General features: G+C 42.8%; 1 protein-coding gene across 1 annotated transcript in view; it reads right to left on the bottom strand.

The window, feature by feature from the left end:
* Window positions 1-14833, bottom strand: part of plcl1 (phospholipase C like 1) — a 122968-nt gene extending 108135 nt beyond the window's left edge. Inside the window, exon 1 of the mRNA XM_085136254.1 lies at window positions 13953-14833. Coding sequence (XP_084992380.1) covers window positions 13953-14138 — 186 coding nt within the window. The 5' untranslated portion in view covers window positions 14139-14833. The remainder of the gene's footprint in view (window positions 1-13952) is intronic.
* Window positions 14834-19011: the final 4178 nt, after the last annotated feature.

The following is a 19011-nucleotide window of genomic DNA, read 5'->3' as shown; positions in this document are numbered from 1 at the left end:
TTCACCCATTGTTGCATGACAAAATGTATGTGATTCTGGCAGAAAAAGTCAAATCAAGGCACTAAAATATTTTACATAAAAGAATTTCTTGTTCATAAACATTTGTAGGTACTTAAAATGTAATATTTTTAGCTTTACGGGAAAGCTTTACATGGGCGCCTCCTAGGTGAGATGTTCCAAGCATATATTCTAGAGCAGACCCAGGACACGCTGGAGAGGTTATATCTGTCAGCTGGCAGGGAGCACATCAGTATTCCCCCAAATGAGCTGGAGAAATTGGCCACCAAGAGGGAGGTCTGCTTAGACTGCTGCCCCTGTGACCTGGACCCAGATAAGCAGCAGAAAATATGACACATTTTCAGGGCTAACAGACTGGCATGTACATGACGTTACAGGCAGTAGCAGATCAGCTTGTCATATAGCAGCAATGGTAGCTGTTTATTCGGGATTCTTTTGTTATGCTAAGCTAATCTACAGCCAACCACAGAGCTTATCGCAAAACAGCAAAGTTAGCTGTCTGATTACTGTCGTAATACCAAGCTAATCTACAAGCATCAGCAAAAAAGCAGCAAAATATGTTTTTGTTAGCTTAACATAAAGACTGGAAATGGGAAAGGATCTATCTAACATCTACAAATGGACCCACCACAGCACTGGGCATGGGTAGACTTATCAAGAACATTCCTAGACTGTTTGATTTGATTTGCTGCAGTGACAAAGAAACGTGTTCATTCTAAGACCTGCTTGGTCTCGATGAGCAACACAGGACTGCCAACACATTTCTTCAGCACAGTTGTGTTTCCATCCTTTAAAAGGACTCTAGTGAGAACAGTAACCCAAACACTTCAACCAGATCTTCACTTTAAAATCAATTATTTAGCTTATGGGGATTTGCCTTATGTCAGAAAAACTAATTGATAACCCACAATGAACCCGTGTAAACAGAAACCACAAACTGAGTACTACAGGTCAACACCACAGAGAGCGGAAGGGGTAGGTTAGAATGTGGAGGGAGTTTGTCATATGTGGTTACCATGGCAGCAGGTGTATGTGCTGCCAGGGATCTGTGCTAGTCCAAGTGAAGTCACAGAGGCCAACCCTGGCAGCTGTGCACATTCCTCCTCTCTGGAAAAAAATGAAACATGTCCTGCAAACACAAACTCACTGACAGACACTCACTCATACATGCTTACAGAGAAAAGCTCACAATCACGTGACAGCTGTTTATTCTTCAGACAGCAACAAACATTTGTAAATGACACACACACACACGACCAGATACAAGTTTCTGGTAAGTCAGGACACACCCACTGTCTTTGTCAAGCAACATGTCAGCTGGACCGAGCACACTGTAATGATGCAGCACTGCTGCAGAAAACATGCTACAGAGCAACAGGCCAGACAAAAGACCGGAGCTACAATCCAGAGACGGTTACACTGAAAGTTTTATGTGCACATTTTTACCCCCAAACCAAGTCCACGACGATTAGCTGGTCTAAGTCAGTGGAATCACAGTTTACGACTGCATCACGATAACATCACAAACGACATTCCTGCACTGCCAGCAAAAAGAAAACAACAGACACAAATGTTTTACGTTGTCTTGTTCTGACATTATTAAAGAAACATTCGTCGTCGTTCTCAGTCCACTGTGATTGGGTTGTGATTCATAGACAGTACCTAGTGTCACTACAAAGATGATAGATAAATATTTTCTTATACAACTTTCATGTGTGTGCAACTCAATTAAGATAAGCTTAACTTAGCATAATGACAGGAAACTGAAATCAACAGCTACATCTGCTGTCTTTATGTTTGGTAATCGGCTGTACATTGGCTTAATTTCAGAGCACTGGTCAGACAAAATTTGAAATTTATAAAAGTCTTTTTGAGGTTTTGGAAAGTTTAAATTTTTACATTAAAAATAGGAATTTGTGTTTGTGGGCCTTAAGCAAGTCTTTTGTGCATCTTGTTAAGGCCTTACATAAAAAGGGAACATTGATAGGCTGATAAATGCAGCCAGTACCGATAGATCAGCAAATAGCTAATAACCGGTCGTTAATATTGGCTCGCTGATAAATTGTTTAGGCTCTAATGGATATAGCCATCATAACATCACCTGGAATCTACACCTGTCTCTTACATACACTTTATGCTTTGGATTAATTAATATGTTATCTCCCAATGCTAACAGCATCAGCTCGAAATATAGAGTCATACCATGTGCATATGCTTTAGTGCAGTTTGTTTGTAGTGCATTATTAATGTGGTGGAAATTCAGTGGTATTGGGATCAAATATATATAAGTTTTTGAGCGAGGGATTCAAACTAACAAGCACAGTGAGAAAATGGCCTTTGTTGTAACATTTAGGATCTGAATGTCTGTTGGTGTGTCTGTGCACTGCCCTCCAGGCTGAAGCCCAACACAGCAAAACAAGCTGACATGCAGTCTCTAGAGTTTTCAGATACATCCACCCTGAGGTTAATGCCACACACTACTGCGCTGACACTCAGACAAACACACACACACTGCAAACTGCATCTGCCTGGATGACACTAATTTTCCTTCGCTCCTTTTTCAGTACCCTCCCTCACATTTATTTCTTGGCGCTTCGCTTTCTACAACGCGTCAAAACACACTGAGCAGTTTTCAGTGTGTGCATCTCAACATCCCTCTGCTCTCTTTGCTTCCTGATATTTCTTTTTCCTCTCTGTCCCTCTCTTTTTCACAGGGAAAAACCCAAAGATTGACAGTGACAGAAAGACAGCTGTGCATGTGTTTATGCGGATGGATGCATCAGAGAGCTTTAAACAGGAAGTGATTTGTAGATATAAAAAAACTCTCCCCTATCTTTGCCCACAGTCCCCCTGCATGGCACCCACTCAACTTTAAACTACTCTGTGTTTTCACTTATTCAAATCCAAAATCCTCTCCACGCTCTAGTGTCTGCAGTTCCAGCACCAAAGACCTTGTCGACTTTGCAGTGAAGGTCACGGTTAAAATCCCATGTTGGTCGCATTAACTCTGACAACAAATACGAGCACACTCTCACATGCTTTAAGCAAATGCGTCTTTTTTCCCTGTCATTATTTCCTACCTTTAATAAAGTAGTATAGGTCTGACACAGTGACGTGTAAATCTTCCTTGGCTCTGGTAAATCTGTTTAAATCAGATCAGGTAAATATGTGAATTTAACTGATACGGACCCTTTATTCAGCTGCTCACTTCTACGCCTCTGATATTTTAGCTCCTGTCTCTGTAAAATTCTTGTAAAATTCTACTTTCCTCAGATTGGCCAGCTTCTGGAAGCCTTCTGATGTGCACATCACTGATGTGCACTCCTCGCTTGTGAGTTGTATTTCCCGTACTTCCAACAAACGTGATTATAGCTCCTTATAAAATACATCCTCAAGTATCAGTCAAATGATTGCTTCCTTTAAAAAGTTAAACTTCTGATTATAGTCAGATTATTCACGTTAAACACGATCCATTAAATGTACATACACCAACCTACAAAGCCATGTGACCATAATACTTTACCGTGACACACGTAGGACCTTTACTTTGTGTAACCTTGTGAAATACAAAGAGAACTACACACTACATAGTTACAAGTAGCATCGCAATAGCATAGCTAAAAATACCTTTTTTCCTTTCTTGTACAAAAAGCTCATTCTGATGCATGTTTGCAACTGACAGAAATCAATGTAGGCGCTCAATTTAATAACAAAAAATCCTTGTGCTGCTCAATGCCTACTAGCCTAGCTTAGCAAAGTAGCTAAATGCATTCTCTATTACCTGTGACACTAGTAACATTTATTTGATTGAGATGCCTTTAGATTATATATTTAAACTAACAGTTGTCAAAAGCTTCTTGCATCCACATTACCAACAATTATTCAACCAAAGAACTTCTATATAAAGAAAAGAAAAGCATGTCTTTTACCCGGTTCAGGGGTTTTTGCACACTGCTCCTTGCCACAGCCTTCTGATCACATACTGTGACATGGCTAATGCAGACTGTCAATTAGTCTTTTTCCGCCTTGATTATTTTGCTGGAATGCTTTGGGCCATTTTCTTGATGAATGACCCATTTTCAGTCAGGCTTCAAACCCATATCCAACAACATGACATTCTACTGAAGAATGTCTCGATAAGGCTGATTCGTTGGTTCCTTTCATTATGCAAAGTCCTCAATGTTCTAATAGTTAATATCGGTCAATAATGTTAGTGTTAGAAAAAAGTTTCTTTTAGTTGGATGCAGTGTTGCCTTTTCACCAAATATGGTTATTTTAGTGGTAACAAAACAGTTCCACTGTTGGCTCATCTGTTTGGAGAATAGATTTCCAGAACGCTGAAACTGTCCAGAGGTAAAGTTGACACAGGAAGTGGACATTCCCAATAATGTTAACTCTATTAAATTTGCCTTTCATGTGTGAAGTATGTGTATCAGATCAGGAAGGCAGATGAGCAGATGTTGTGATGTTATGGTACCTTTGGCTTTTACCCGATCTATTTGGTTCACTGTGTTCAGAAGATACTCTATTTCTTGCCTCATAGTAGATAGATGGGCTTTCAGATAGATTTCAGAGATTGCTTTATAGCTTTCTCCAATAATGTGCTGAGACCAAAGTGCTCTCACTTTCCTTTTCCCGACACCCTCTGAGATCCCGTTCCCTCTTATATGGTTCATTTTTATGGGCACACCTTCATAAGACTAAATTAGCCTTCTTCTTCTGGCTATTGCAGGTGGCTCCCGAGCTCTTTTCTAACTGTTTTTGCATCAAGTGAAACCCCAGCTGTGTTGAGCAGGTAGCCATATAAGTCTAATGCAGGCTTTGGACCCTTGAATGTCTTCCCCTTGCTCGTTCTCCCATCTCTTCTTTACCATTTTAATTTTTGTTTATTGGTAAATGGACTAGTTCCTTAATAGTACTTCTCTTCTCTACTTGAGCACTCAATGTGTGTTATAGAACTTGCCTAATTCAACCATTCATACAAGCACATACAAGCTTTCTTTCACATGCATTTATACCCTGATCAACATATTGGAGAGCAACTTGGGCTTTAGTATCTTGTCTGGAAACTGGAGCAGCCGAAGACTGAACCATTAACCTTTTGATGAGTGGATGACCTCCTCTGCCTCCTGAGCTACAACCACCACTATTGATCATTCAAATACCAATATATCGGCAAATGTATAGTATTGGCCTACTGATCAATCAGTCAGGCTCTAACAGTTACTTTTTGTACCTATGCTAATTCTCTTTGCATTCAGCTTTTTACTACTTCCTACAATTACATGGATCAGATTTTTTTAAATATTAAAGAAATGGATCTGTTATTTTCACACGACACTGCGCTGTAAAGGCAGGCACCATAATACATTCTTCCTGTATTAGCTGTTTTTTTATTACTACAAAATTTCACATTGTACTCTGAGGTGAAGAGACATAACTTTTGCCGTCTCTCTATTTTTTAACCCTCCAAGGCCAAAAGACGCACAAGTGTGGAGAAATGATAACAATAACAAGTGTGTGTACAGAGCCACATGTGCTTTGTCTCTTTCGCTCTCACTCACACAAACTCCTGACCAGCAGCTGTGATGAGGTCTGTACGCGGAGAGATGTGGCACCAGTGGCTGAATGATACTGGAAGACAGAGGGCCCTTAGTGGTTAGCAACTGATCACACACAAAATCCACATAACCACAGGGGATGCTTTGTTATTACTCTTGATGGGTTTCCAGGAGTACAGCGCAAGCAAATCATTGTTCACATCTCGGCACAGCAGGGGGGGGCAGAAAATTAGAGTGAAGTCAGAACAATGATGCCTTGGAAAACAACAAAAATCAAAGTGGTGGCAAATGGAAGAAAGTTGCCGGGACTGGCAAGGTTAAGATGCAGAACAAGGAGAGCGGATTGCAGGAGGGAAAGAGGCAGACTGGGATAATGGATGAGAGCTACATTCCTGTGCACTTCTAAACTGTTTTCACCTCATTATGATTTTAAAGGGCTTTTAAAAGGAGACCTATTATTATTTCCAGCTCTATGTTTTTATTATGATACTCCAGCTACTCAAGTAGCTTTGCATAATTCAGCTTAAAAGAATCCTACTGACGCTTTATGCAGTCCCTCATTTTAACCTGACACAAGCCATTTTAGGCTCGTTTCACTGCTAATCATTTAGCATCAGACCTTTCCAGACAGCTATTATGTAGCAATTGTTGTTGTATATGGTTCATCTACAGGAAGCGGTGTCTGAAAAGGGCTGGGAAAATCATCAAAGACCCCAGTCACCCATCACATGGACTCTTCACCCTCCTGCCCTCTGGGAGGCGCTACAGGAGACTAAGACCACCAGGTACCGGAACAGCTTCTTCCCCACAGCTGTCAGACTCCTGAACTCTGCCTCCTGACATCTGACCCACATTAAACACATGGACTGGACATACACACACCCACAACCACCTACACACACACACTCACAATCACTAGCACTTTATATACCTCTGTAGAAATTATCCACATATCTCACTTATCTTAACTGCACTACTGTATAGTTCTGTGTAAATAATCATTCTGTACATACGATAATTTTTAATCCTACAACTGTTTATAACTTGCATAGTTCACATTTCTGTATAACTGTATATCTCAGATTTCTGTATAGTTTTTTATTTCATATTTATATCCTGTTCATAGCCTGTACATAGCTTGTACTCACTACAGCCTGTACATACTTATAGTTATAGAATATTCATAGCATACTTCATATAGTGTACATTATAACATACCATAATAGACCCATTTCTGTAATATACTTACATATCTATATTATTGCTAATATATATTGTAATATATCTATATCACTAAAAGCACTTCTGGATGGATGCAAACTGCATTTCGTTGCCCTGTACCTGTGCATGTGCAATGACAATAAAGTTGAATTCTAATTCAACTAATATCGCGGGTATTCTCTTATCCAAGTTTGGGCCAGATAGAAACGGTAGTTTTCCTCTCTGCAGGACTGTCTAGTCCCTGCAATGCTGGCCAGTAACAATGTTGGCTACTTCACATCTCAGTCAATTCACCATGGCTGAACTCAGGCCATCCACAGGACAGGACACTCACTGGGGATGTTACATTTCATGATGTTCCCCAAATATTTGTCACAAAGTATAAAGTATTACTTACACGGTCGGAATCTATGATAAACACTTCTTGATGAATATCTTCAGATATAGAAAATCAGAAAGCCAGCAAAAGGGTCTTTACAAACATTGACATACAGTGGGGCAAAAAAGTATTTAGTCAGCCACCGATTGTGCAAGTTCCCCCACTTAAAATGATGACAGAGGTCAGTAATTTGCACCAGAGGTACACTTCAACTGTGAGAGACAGAATGTGAAAAAAAATATCCATGAATTCACATGGTAGGATTTGTAAAGAATTTATTCGTAAATCAGGGTGGAAAATAAGTATTTGGTCAATAACAAAAATACAACTCAATACTTTGTAACATAACCTTTGTTGGCAATAACAGAGGTCAAACGTTTACTATAGGTCTTTACCAGGTTTGCACACACAGTAGCTGGTATTTTGGCCCATTCCTCCATGCAGATCTTCTCAAGAGCAGTGATGTTTTGGGGCTGTCGCCAAGCAACACGGACTTTCAACTCCCGCCACAGATTTTCTATGGGGTTGAGGTCTGGAGACTGGCTAGGCCACTCCAGGACTTTCAAATGCTTCTTACGGAGCCACTCCTTTGTTGCCCGGGCGGTGTGTTTTGGATCATTGTCATGTTGGAAGACCCAGCCTCGTTTCATCTTCAAAGTTCTCACTGATGGAAGGAGGTTTTGGCTCAAAATCTCACGATACTTGGCCCCATTCATTCTGTCCTTAACACGGATCAGTCGTCCTGTCCCCTTGGCAGAAAAACAGCCCCATAGCATGATGTTTCCACCCCCATGCTTCACAGTAGGTATGGTGTTCTTGGGATGCAACTCAGTATTCTTCTTCCTCCAAACACGACGAGTTGAGTTTATACCAAAAAGTTCTACTTTGGTTTCATCTGACCACATGACATTCTCCCAATCCTCTGCTGTATCATCCATGTGCTCTCTGGCAAACTTCAGACGGGCCTGGACATGCACTGGCTTCAGCAGCGGAACACGTCTGGCACTGCGGGATTTGATTCCCTGCCGTTGTAGTGTGTTACTGATGGTGACCTTTGTTACTTTGGTCCCAGCTCTCTGCAGGTCATTCACCAGGTCCCCCCGTGTGGTTCTGGGATCTTTGCTCACCGTTCTCATGATCATTTTGACCCCACGGGATGAGCTCTTGCGTGGAGCCCCAGATCGAGGGAGATTATCAGTGGTCTTGTATGTCTTCCATTTTCTGATGATTGCTCCCACAGTTGATTTTTTCACACCAAGCTGCTTGCCTATTGTAGATTCACTCTTCCCAGTCTGGTGCAGGTCTACAATTCTTTTCCTGGTGTCCTTCGAAAGCTCTTTGGTCTTGGCCATGGCGGAGTTTGGAGTCTGACTGGTTGAGGCTGTGGACAGGTGTCTTTTATACAGATGATGAGGTCAAACAGGTGCCATTCATACAGGTAACGAGTGGGGGACAGAAAAGCTTCTTACAGAAGACGTTACAGGTCTGTGAGAGCCAGGGATTTTCCTTGTTTGAGGTGACCAAATACTCATTTTCCACCCTGATTTACGAATAAATTCTTTACAAATCCTACCATGTGAATTCATGGATTTTTTTTTCACATTCTGTCTCTCACAGTTGAAGTGTACCTCTGGTGCAAATTACTGACCTCTGTCATCATTTTAAGTGGGGGAACTTGCACAATCGGTGGCTGACTAAATACTTTTTTGCCCCACTGTAACTGGGTGTCATTACTGCCGATGTGAATTATAATTTTACTGAATGTACGTTTACCCTTAGCCAGCAGTTTTAAATTTCCCTCAGTGTCGCCTGCTCTGGCCCCTGGAAGACAATTGACTATGGTTGCTGGAGTCTCCAGCTTCGCATGTCTCAGAACAGAATCGCCAATTGCCAGAGTTTGATCCCCGACGGGTGTGTCGCAGAGTGGGGAAAAGCAGTTAGACACATGAACAGGTTGGTGGTGTACCTGGGGCTTCTGTTTAAGACTATGCTTCCTCCTCACCATCACCCAGCCATCATGTTCCCCTGGCTGCTCGGGGCCCTTCCGGAGCCTACACTACCTTTGGATGCACCGGCTACAGAGGCCTAGATAGCTACGGGTTCTTCAAGGGTACGAAGCCGAGTCTCCAATACAGTGATCCTGGCCTCCAGAGCTCGAATAGCATAGTGGTTACATTATTTGTTTCAGACAGAGCCACGGTCAGATGAATATATCTCCATCAAGTTGCTTGTGGAAAATAATTAGATAATGCATTAATTCCTGTCTCACTTCTTAAACATCTGTGATGTTCAGGAAACTCGATGGCTCCTGGAAACGCTGCTGCAATTTTAATTTTAGTCAACTTGTGAGGCATCAAGTCTCTACGCTCAAAACACTACAGCAACAGAGATGGAGAGAGATGGTGTCCTTCAGCACTCCAGCAGTGAGCATTCAGCCAACACGCAGGCCTGTCAGGGAGACATCCAACCAAGCCTTCCCTTGAGCCTGATCCTAAAAACCTGTGTGTCTGCGTGTTGTGTATGTGTGTGTATGTGTGTGTCTGCGTGTGTTTGTTTTCATTCACTGCTAATCCTACACCCCACTCCCCAGCCTGACTGCCATGTCTACCACAGAGTGCATGTTTTGCCTTCTGGTCTGTTACACAGTAATGTCGTAAGCTAATTGCTGATGGTTTGCTAGGGAAAATTGATATTACAGCCTGAGCCTAATGTGTTTAACTTGATTGAGATTAACGTCCCCTTTGCTCACTCTTTATAAGTGATGAAGCAGCGTCTGGCAGCTGCCTCAGCAACTACAACCTGAATTACAACTCATGAATGAGCCTGAATGATGAGGTGGGAACAGTTTAAGACTTTCAAGTTTTGCTGTGTATTCAGGCGTCTTTCTGCTGATTTTTTTTTTTTTTTTGAAAGATACTCTGGTCTTCAACCAATTTTGTTACTTAATTTGTATTAGCGAGAAAAAAATTAAAGCGAATGAACTAACAAACAAGTTTGTGCATTTTAAACCAACTCACATTGCTCTTACTCCACTCTTCTCTGTGCCCCTCCACCCTTAAAAAGCAACAGAGGGCTTTTCTCTGAGGCCCTACAAATACAATTATTTGCTTATTAAACTGGAAAAGGAGGACAAGCTATTTCTGGCAACAGGGGTCAAGAGGTGACTGGCTGCTGGAAGGTTTTCAGGGTTTGGATGGGCGTGAAACTCTCCCAGACAGATTATGAGGGGAAAAGATGAACAACAGCAGTTCAGAGGTAACAGACATACACTTGTGTAATCCTGTCAGTCATGACTCCAAAACATTTGATCACCAGAGATCCCAACACTTGTTGTAGTTGCTTAATAAAAATGTTGTTGCAAATGTGCATGAGTTCTCGAGGTCTGCCAATAAGGTTGCTGTTCTTTGAGAACAGGTTCAGTACTGACAGATTACCAGGAACTGCGACACAGACTAGAACAACACGATTTTTTTGACTGGATAAAAATTTGACCAAAAACTCAAGAAAACCCAGGTCCAAAACAAACATTTGTCCAGTGGCTTGCTTTGCAGGTCATACCTGTCACCATCTCCCCTCACTCCCTGTCTGTACTCAGTGTTCTCACACCTATCTAGAGTGACGCCACAAACTCCTCCTGTGCAGCCGAATATTGTTTGGAACCCATGGGCATTACTTTATATTCTAGTGGACACAGCAAATTTTTCAAACATATTAAATATGTAAGGTACGGAGAAAGGTGACAAATTTAATGAAAGTGTTACGATACTAATGTTTCCATGTACATATATACATATAATTTCATATAAGAGCCATTTGATGAATTTAACGCCCTTTAAAGCTTCTTAGAGGAGAACAAACTGATATAATGATCTCTGCCGTTAGCTACATTAAAGGTCCTGAGCTAAAAGGTGCAACTGCTGCATCAGTGCAAAGATTCGTACAAGGAGTGACTTAGTCGTGTGTGTGTGTGTGTGTGTGTGTGTGTGTGTGTGTGTGTTTTGATGTGGTGTTCTGCAATAACAGGGGTGTGTGTGTGCCCACAGACATGTAACTTGTGTGGGTGTTGCAGGCACGTGAGCATTTGTTGTCATAGTAATGTGAGATGTGAAGGAAGCAGCCGCGTCCTTTCACTTCACTTTCACTGAAGGTAAAGGGTAACATCTTTCAAGTAAAAAGCTCTGTTGGTTTCATCTCAAGAGATCCCAGTTTGTGTGTGTAAACGGAGGGAAAATGTAAAGTGACTCCTTCACTTTGAACACTATGTCACTCCTGCTTTGTATTTATAAATTAAAAAGGCAATCCTTTGACCATGGCTGGACAACAGAAAACAAGCCTAACAACAATAACTCTGACAATATCCTGGACCCATTACTGACGATAAATTGGTAGAGAAAACAGCGACTACAGAAAGGAGTGAACCATCAAATAAATTAGGAGTCTTGCTACACTCTGGAGACCAGAGGACCAATCCTACACCCGGCAATCATACTGGAAAATGATGCATAAATCAGACTTTATCAGTTTTTACATCTCTTTGTATGTTTGAGTCTCTCTGTGGTGGTTTTGAGCTTTGAGGTCAGCTTTAGTGTCTCTGTGGTTGTTTTGTTCATCTTCTTTTAAACTTTGACGCACTTTTAACTTAAAAAAAAATCAGAGCAGTCATTTCAAATTTCTTAAGACGCTTTAGTTCTTAATGAATCTGGTTGCTGGTGGGGATGATTTCCAAAGAAGTAACACAACAACCCCCACATTCAATTAATGCACAATAACTGTCATTGTCCATATAGTTATAGCCACATATTTCTATATGGTTTCACTACACCAAAAGGTAAGACTATAGCTCTGATATTAACAACCTTTCTTATTATCAGAGGATGTGAAAGGTCTTTTCCTCCCAAACACAGGTCAACAATGAGCAGTGCATCACAGTCACTTTATGAATCAGGGAAAGTTGGGGTTTTCGGTGGATCACAATCCAATTTGGTTTTGATCGTTAGCAGCAATTGACATCCTGACACATTTCCATTAATTACAGTGGCTGTCACCGACATCACGCTTCTCATTCATCCATCTTTTTATCTACTTCCTCTGCCGGCAGCTGTCAAAGGACTCTGTGTTCAGCTTGGTCACCCAGATGGGGCTGACTCGCTCTGCCTGTGTACACCCCTGATGAGGGCCAGAATCGTCACCATCCCATGTGACTTGACTGCTGACATGAAATATGGGAATGACCTGATAGCATCAGATGGGAAGCGGACTCAGAAGGTCATAAACCTCAGTGTTTGCCTCTAATGTGAAGGAAGGACTACAGCACAAACATCACAATATAAAAACTGGGAGCAAAATTTTGTCTTCACAAACTGAAAGCACTCACAGTTACAGAAATAAACTAATAATAACTAATATATTACACTGTCTGAGACGCACATAAAGATGTTGATTTAGGGGCGTCGATGTAATGTGCATATATACCTCCGCATTTAGTCCACAGTTAGAGAAGCCCTAGCACTGAAAAAGGGTAACGGACCTGCTGCAAGCACATGCTGCAAGAAACAGTGAAATTATAGGATTTATTTGGGGGGGGGGCTTTCTTGAGACACAACACTGGAGAGTAAGACAGGAACAGACAGAGGTAAATGACCCCAAGGCAGATTTGAACCCAGACCTCACAACAGCAATAGCCTAAAAGTATATGAGTCACCTGCCCACCCAGGTGAGCTACACCAGTGATACACAAACTACGAAATTTTAGTGACGTTTGATCTTATTTATTCATTTCTTGCATTGTGAATTTTTCATACAGGCAGGAGAAGAAGCTTAACCTTTGTAATGTCCTCCTGACAGGAGGGTTAAAATTGTACTTAAGTAGCTCGGTACCTGGAGTTTTATTAACATACACTGCTGCTACAAGTCAAGTGACATGTGAGCCGAGGTGGAGAGGATCTCGCTGAGCAGATATGTTAGACATCCCTCAAACACGATCCTCCTCACTCTGCTCCTTGTAAATGTTTAGTGACCTGCAACCCGAGCACAGGTGAGGCTGGAGCAGCATGTCAGAGGTCAGGGGGCCAGCAGGTGAGGGGTCGTTCCAGCGTAAGCCGAGGTGAGTTTGAGATTAGAGACGAGGGTGAACCAGATAACATTTATTCACAGTGTCAGCCAGGATGGAAGTACGCATAGTGCAGGGAAGCGCAGTGAAGAAGATCAGGGCATTTCATCCATAAACAACTCTCATTCTTTCACCCTTGCTGTGCACGACCCTCTCCCTGCAGCTGGCTCAGAACTGTGCACATTTTGCTCAGCTCATTTGTTTGTTCAAATGATAAAGACACAAACTGTGGACTTTTACACGATGTACATGTTACCTAAAAGATAAAATACACTACAGGCATTATAAGCTGGAAGTGTGCTATGACATGCGTGGGTGCTGGCATGCATCCGCGCCATGAAAATTCTTGGATGGCACTGGGAAGGTGCAGTGGTCCGTGAACCCTGGCGTCACAGGGACTGGAAAGTCAAAACATTTAAAAGCAAGCTGTGACATTTTATTCCAAAAAAATTTTCGTCCCTGCAGCTTCACTGGCTTCCTCCTGAGGAGGCGTGTCACTTGTTGAGCCATTTCCCAACCGTGAATGAATCAAAGTGGATGCAACGGATCCAGTGTTTGGCGTCCGGGCTCATGTTCTCATGACTTAACGCGAAAACTGAGCCAGAACAACAAGTAATAAATGAATAAATAAACAGTGTGGCAGGCTGGGTTGGCGTTACACTACCTTAATGATGCTGCTCCGGCGAGGTGCCGCCTTCACCGACTCCAGCAGGATGGTATCAGTGTCCTGGCCGCCGCCGCCGCCGGGGAGGATGACACCGCTGCGCCGACCGCGGGGCGCTCTCTGTGGAATATAGTCGGGCGCTTCGTCGCTGCACAGCCCATCTCCACATCCATCACGCTCAGACATGTCGACGAGGATACGGAGGAGTTGATTTAAAAGTAATTTGAGAGGGAAAATTAATCAACTCGTCGGATCTGACCCGAATAAAGTTTGCCTCTGCTGTGCCTGGATGCCATTTACAGATGAAACGAGTCCTGTCTTCAGCACCGACAGCAGCAGCAGCTCTGTCCGCCTGGAGGAAACTAAGCACCCCGGTTTCCTTGATTGCGAGCAGACTCAGTCGCTGAGCACAAATCCGCGCTGACTTCAGGTTGTTAGTCGGAGCTGATCTCCACAGTCCATGCCCGCTCCAATCAGAGCATCACATGCGCGCGCAGACACACTTAGATGAAAGCTGAACTGATGCGTCCCCCGGAGACGCGCAACAAGTCCTCTCCGTCTCCCGTCCGCCTCCTCTGCTGCTCGAACAGCGGGACTACATGGGAGCGCGCGTAAAGCTTCGGGGAGCGCCTTTTTTTCTTCCTTTCTTTTTTTCTGCTGCTGGAGAGAAAATGTTGGAGGACACTTCAGAGTAGAGCCTGCGTGGCTGCGCAGCTCCCCTGCCTTCCTCCCACAGCGCGAGGACGTCAAAGTGCGGAGAGGAGCAAACCTAAGCCTCCTCGCAGCGCGTCGCTCTCACTGAAACAGCCGCTCCGGCTGTGCTGGCTGCACTCAGACCAACAACAGCCCACTTTTGACGAGGACGCGGAATACAACTGACAGTCGCGCCGCCTCTCGCCCGCGAACCCCTCCCTTCACCGCTTCTACCCAGCTCCTCCCACACGCCGGCCAAAAAGCACGAATGACGCGCGGAGCAGCCAGTGCGCGCGGCGGCTGGGGAGATCCGAGCCACTCAGAGCCTCCGATAGGTGGACGACTGAGTTCACGGGACCGAGAGAGACTCTTAACACTTGGTGGGGAGGAGCTGACAGGACATTATGTGGGATAATGTGTTGATTGTATTTCCCAGCTGAGCCTAAATTCAAACCATTTTATCCGCACAGAGTTAGCAAATCATGTCCGACGTGCTGAAATGGATCATATATTTGATTCTAATTAAGCTCAGTTCCTGGATTAGAGGAGGAACAGATTTTACGCATTCAGATTAGGCAGGTTATCAGTGTAAATGAATGCTTTTATCAAAATGTTGTTTCTGGTGTTTTTCTTTGACTTACCTCAAAACTAGATGCAAGCAGAGCAAAAGAAAAATGATGTGCTGACTCTGACTATAGTCTGATGTTTTACTGGCAAAGAATGAATAATAAAAGTAAAATTTAGGTTCAGGTCTAATATGACAGGGAAAAAAAGCCTTCATACCTAATGCTGTTAGACATCCCAGGTTACACATATAAGTCCCAAATATTGTAGAACATAGCCTGAAAACCAGATAATGAAGCTAAAAAAAATTCCACTGAGCCTCTCACATCAACATCTGAACTTCTTTTTTTAGTGTAAAACATATTTTTGACCCACTGAGAGGAATGCGAGGAAATGGGAATTTCCCATCAAAACAAGCCATTTCATCAAACTACCCAGGACCAACCCGTCTTCATGGTCAGGCAACTGAGAACTGAGACAGCTGTGCTTCAAGCCTGACTTATGACCTCTGACCTTTTCAGTGGATGCTGATTTAGAGTGACAGGGAGAATTTATCTGGGAGAAAAATTAACATGTCTTCATTTCATTAAAAACAAAAGGTATGATCAGTGTCTACATAATTCATCCTCTGGGGAACAAGAATATCTGAGACATCTCAGGGCTCTCACTGCCTCTGCTGTTAAGACATTTTATTAATAACCTAACATAAACCACCATGAGGTGCTGAAGAAAAGTCAGAAGATCCTCATAGTCCATAGGATTCATCCTCTGGGGAACGTGGCTATCATGTCATTAAAAGCAGCACTGCTAAGCAAAAGGATTATCATCATACATAGAAGGTGTTTGCCCGTCGTTTCCTTTTTTACCCACCACGTGGAAAATCCCTGGTTCAATCCTGGTAGGAGACACAACTCTCTCTGGAGTTGTGGCAGGAAGGCCATCTGGTGTAAAAAAAAAAAAAATCTGCTGGTTCAAACATGTGAAGCTACCTGCTGTGGTGACCCAGTGTGAGTAAGGGAGCAGCTGAAAGTCACTTTATCGGATTCATCCTCTGAGAGTCATGAATAGGGATGGGTACCGGTGTCATGGCACCGGTTCTGACATAAACGGTAGTAACCAGACCGAAAAGCAGCGCACATTTCGGTGCTTTATTTCGGTGCTTTTTTTCCCCTAAGCTGTGATACATTTTGAATTCTAGCCAATCATTTTACGTTTCCGAGGATAGTAGGCGGGTCGAGGTACGTACGTTCTTTTAGAGCAGAGCTACAGATTAAAAATGCCCAAGGCGAAGCGGTCAAAAGTCTGGCTGCAAACTCAGCAGCCTGCAACAAGTGCTTTAAGCTGATACTGTCAAAGGAGGTAACACCTCAAATCCGATGAAACACCTGGTGACGCATAGCGGGTTTTTTTAAAGCCGAGAAATGCGCCGTATTTGATAGCTTGCTGCGAGACCTCACACCGCGCACATCTACTGCGGGTGTGGTGCCTGTTATCGGACCCGGAGCCCTGCGTGAGTAGCTTCATGTTGTTCGTGTGTAATTTACGTTGAGTAGGCTAACCACATTAAATTAATGCATGTAAGGTGAACTAGCAAACACCGTCGTAGTTACATGCGGCTGTCTTCTTGTTTGATGGCAGATACTCCCTTCACCCTGGCCAAAAAGGCTAAAATGACCAAAGAACAAGTGGAAAGCCAAGAGTGATACCATATATGCCCTATAGCTGCAGAAAAGGCTAACATTGTTATTTATTTTATTTTTTTTACAAAAAAACAGCTAAACATGAGAGGTTTTTGGACCAATTTTGTGTTCTCCATTCTTTGAGCACCGGTTTGAGCACCGTTTAAGCACCGGCACCGTTTCAAAAGTACCGGTTTGGCACCGGCATCGGATAAAACCTAAACGATACCCATCCCTAGTCATGAATATATGTGTTAAGTGTCATGGCAGTCAACTCGAAATACTTTCAAAAATTATTTTTAATTCGAACTCATCATGACATCAAACAGTCTTATTCGAGGAGCCTAAAAATCCCAGTTTAAATTATAAATAATGTGAAATTCGACTGCAGATCCTGCAGAGAGAGTATACTTACAATGCTCATGTGAAATAATATACCTTTATGCCACAAAGCCAACATGAAAAAGTCCTAAATCCCAGCTGAACTTCAGCACCTTTCTCATGTAGTGGAAACACTTTGAAGCTGGTCGAGATTTGGCTTAAACTCACTGAATCCCCTGAATTATTATTTGAAGGTGTTCCCAACTGAGTAGATATGAATGTGTGTGTATGGCTGGACCTTTAGCCACACAGCTGTGGAATTTGGTCAGTGGGTGAGGCCTATTAGCGCATAAAGCTGGCCAGTGGCACCTCGCTGCTAGTAAGTATGCAAGCTGGTTTGTTCCGAGAAAGGAGGAATTCATTTGTTTATATTTTCTCATAAAAGGAGAGGAGGCGCAGATTGTTGCCTTGTAGTTTCCAGGTTTCATGAAAACTAAGCCCATCCCAAGGAAGCTGATGACTTTAAAAAAAAAAAAAATTATATTATAAATCAAATTTTATTTGTTATATTCTCAAATGGCACATAAAACTGCCACTTTGTATTCATTTTCATCATGAACAGCAACATAAAGGTATATCACATGAAAAGACATTTACCACACCTCCATCCATCCATCCATTCGCTTATCCTTTTTTCAGGGTTGCGGGGGGCGCTGGAGCCTATCCCAGCTGTCATAGGGTGAGAGGCGGGGTACACCCTGGACAGGTCGGCAGTCTGTCGCAGGGCTAACACACAGAGACAGACAACCAGTCACACTCACATTCACATCTATGGGCAATTTAGATTTTCAATTAACCTATCCCCACAAAGTGCATGTCTTTGGACTGTGGGAGGAAGCCGGAGTACCCGGGGAGAACCCACGCAAACACGGGGAGAACATGCAAACTCCACACAGAAAGACCCCGGCCTGATGGTGGAATTGAACTCACATTTACCACACCTTCAAATCTATTTATAGTAGTACAAGGTGTATGAGATTAGGCCTATTTAAACTATGAATTCTCCAACATATCAGAGGCTGCCTGAACATAATGTGTCAGTTTGTCTGAAAATTGCAGATTCCAAAGTAGACGTTTGATCCGGATAATGATCTTAAGCTGACCAGCAAATCCACCAAGGAATGGCTCAGAAAGAATAAGTGGAGGCTTAATGAATGGCCTCGATTTTAATACTGTTGAAATGTCACGGGTGACTTTAAATAGCCATGATTTTGACAGGAGCCTATCATATATGTTGCAGCTGGAGGAATTTTACATGGACAGCAGTGGTGCTATGGGTGAGCTGTGGGGGTCAGGGCCATCGAAAAAGTTAGCTGAATTCATACAATCATATTTTTACAAATATCAATATAATTATGTAATGCAGGTTGGTAATGAAAATGTTAACGATCCACATTTGCAAGAAGTTATTGTGGGAATAATCCAGCTCAGGTTAATGCAGGTAACTGGTCTGTCTGAAGACACTAAGACCACGGTGGTTAAGCAGATGATGACGAGTGACATTTGTGATTTGGAGGCCAAGTCACACATTGGGAAGTACATGTGATGAGACTTGACTTTGAGCTACCTGCACTTTAAATGAGTTTAAGTAACACAGACACCTGTTCACGGTGCACTTCAAGGAGCACAGATGATTATTTTCATGCCACGTGGTTTTGTCACCCCCGTACACTCCTTTTGGATGGCAGTAACTGACAGATTATCCACTGTTGTGAGCTGTGGAAACCCTCTATCTCTATCAC

This window comes from Neolamprologus multifasciatus, chromosome 16 (assembly GCF_963576455.1).
Source record: "Neolamprologus multifasciatus chromosome 16, fNeoMul1.2, whole genome shotgun sequence".
In the NCBI taxonomy this organism is placed as follows: domain Eukaryota; kingdom Metazoa; phylum Chordata; class Actinopteri; order Cichliformes; family Cichlidae; genus Neolamprologus; species Neolamprologus multifasciatus.
The sequence above is the reverse complement of the archived record's forward strand: the minus strand, read 5'-3'. Positions and strand labels throughout refer to the sequence as shown.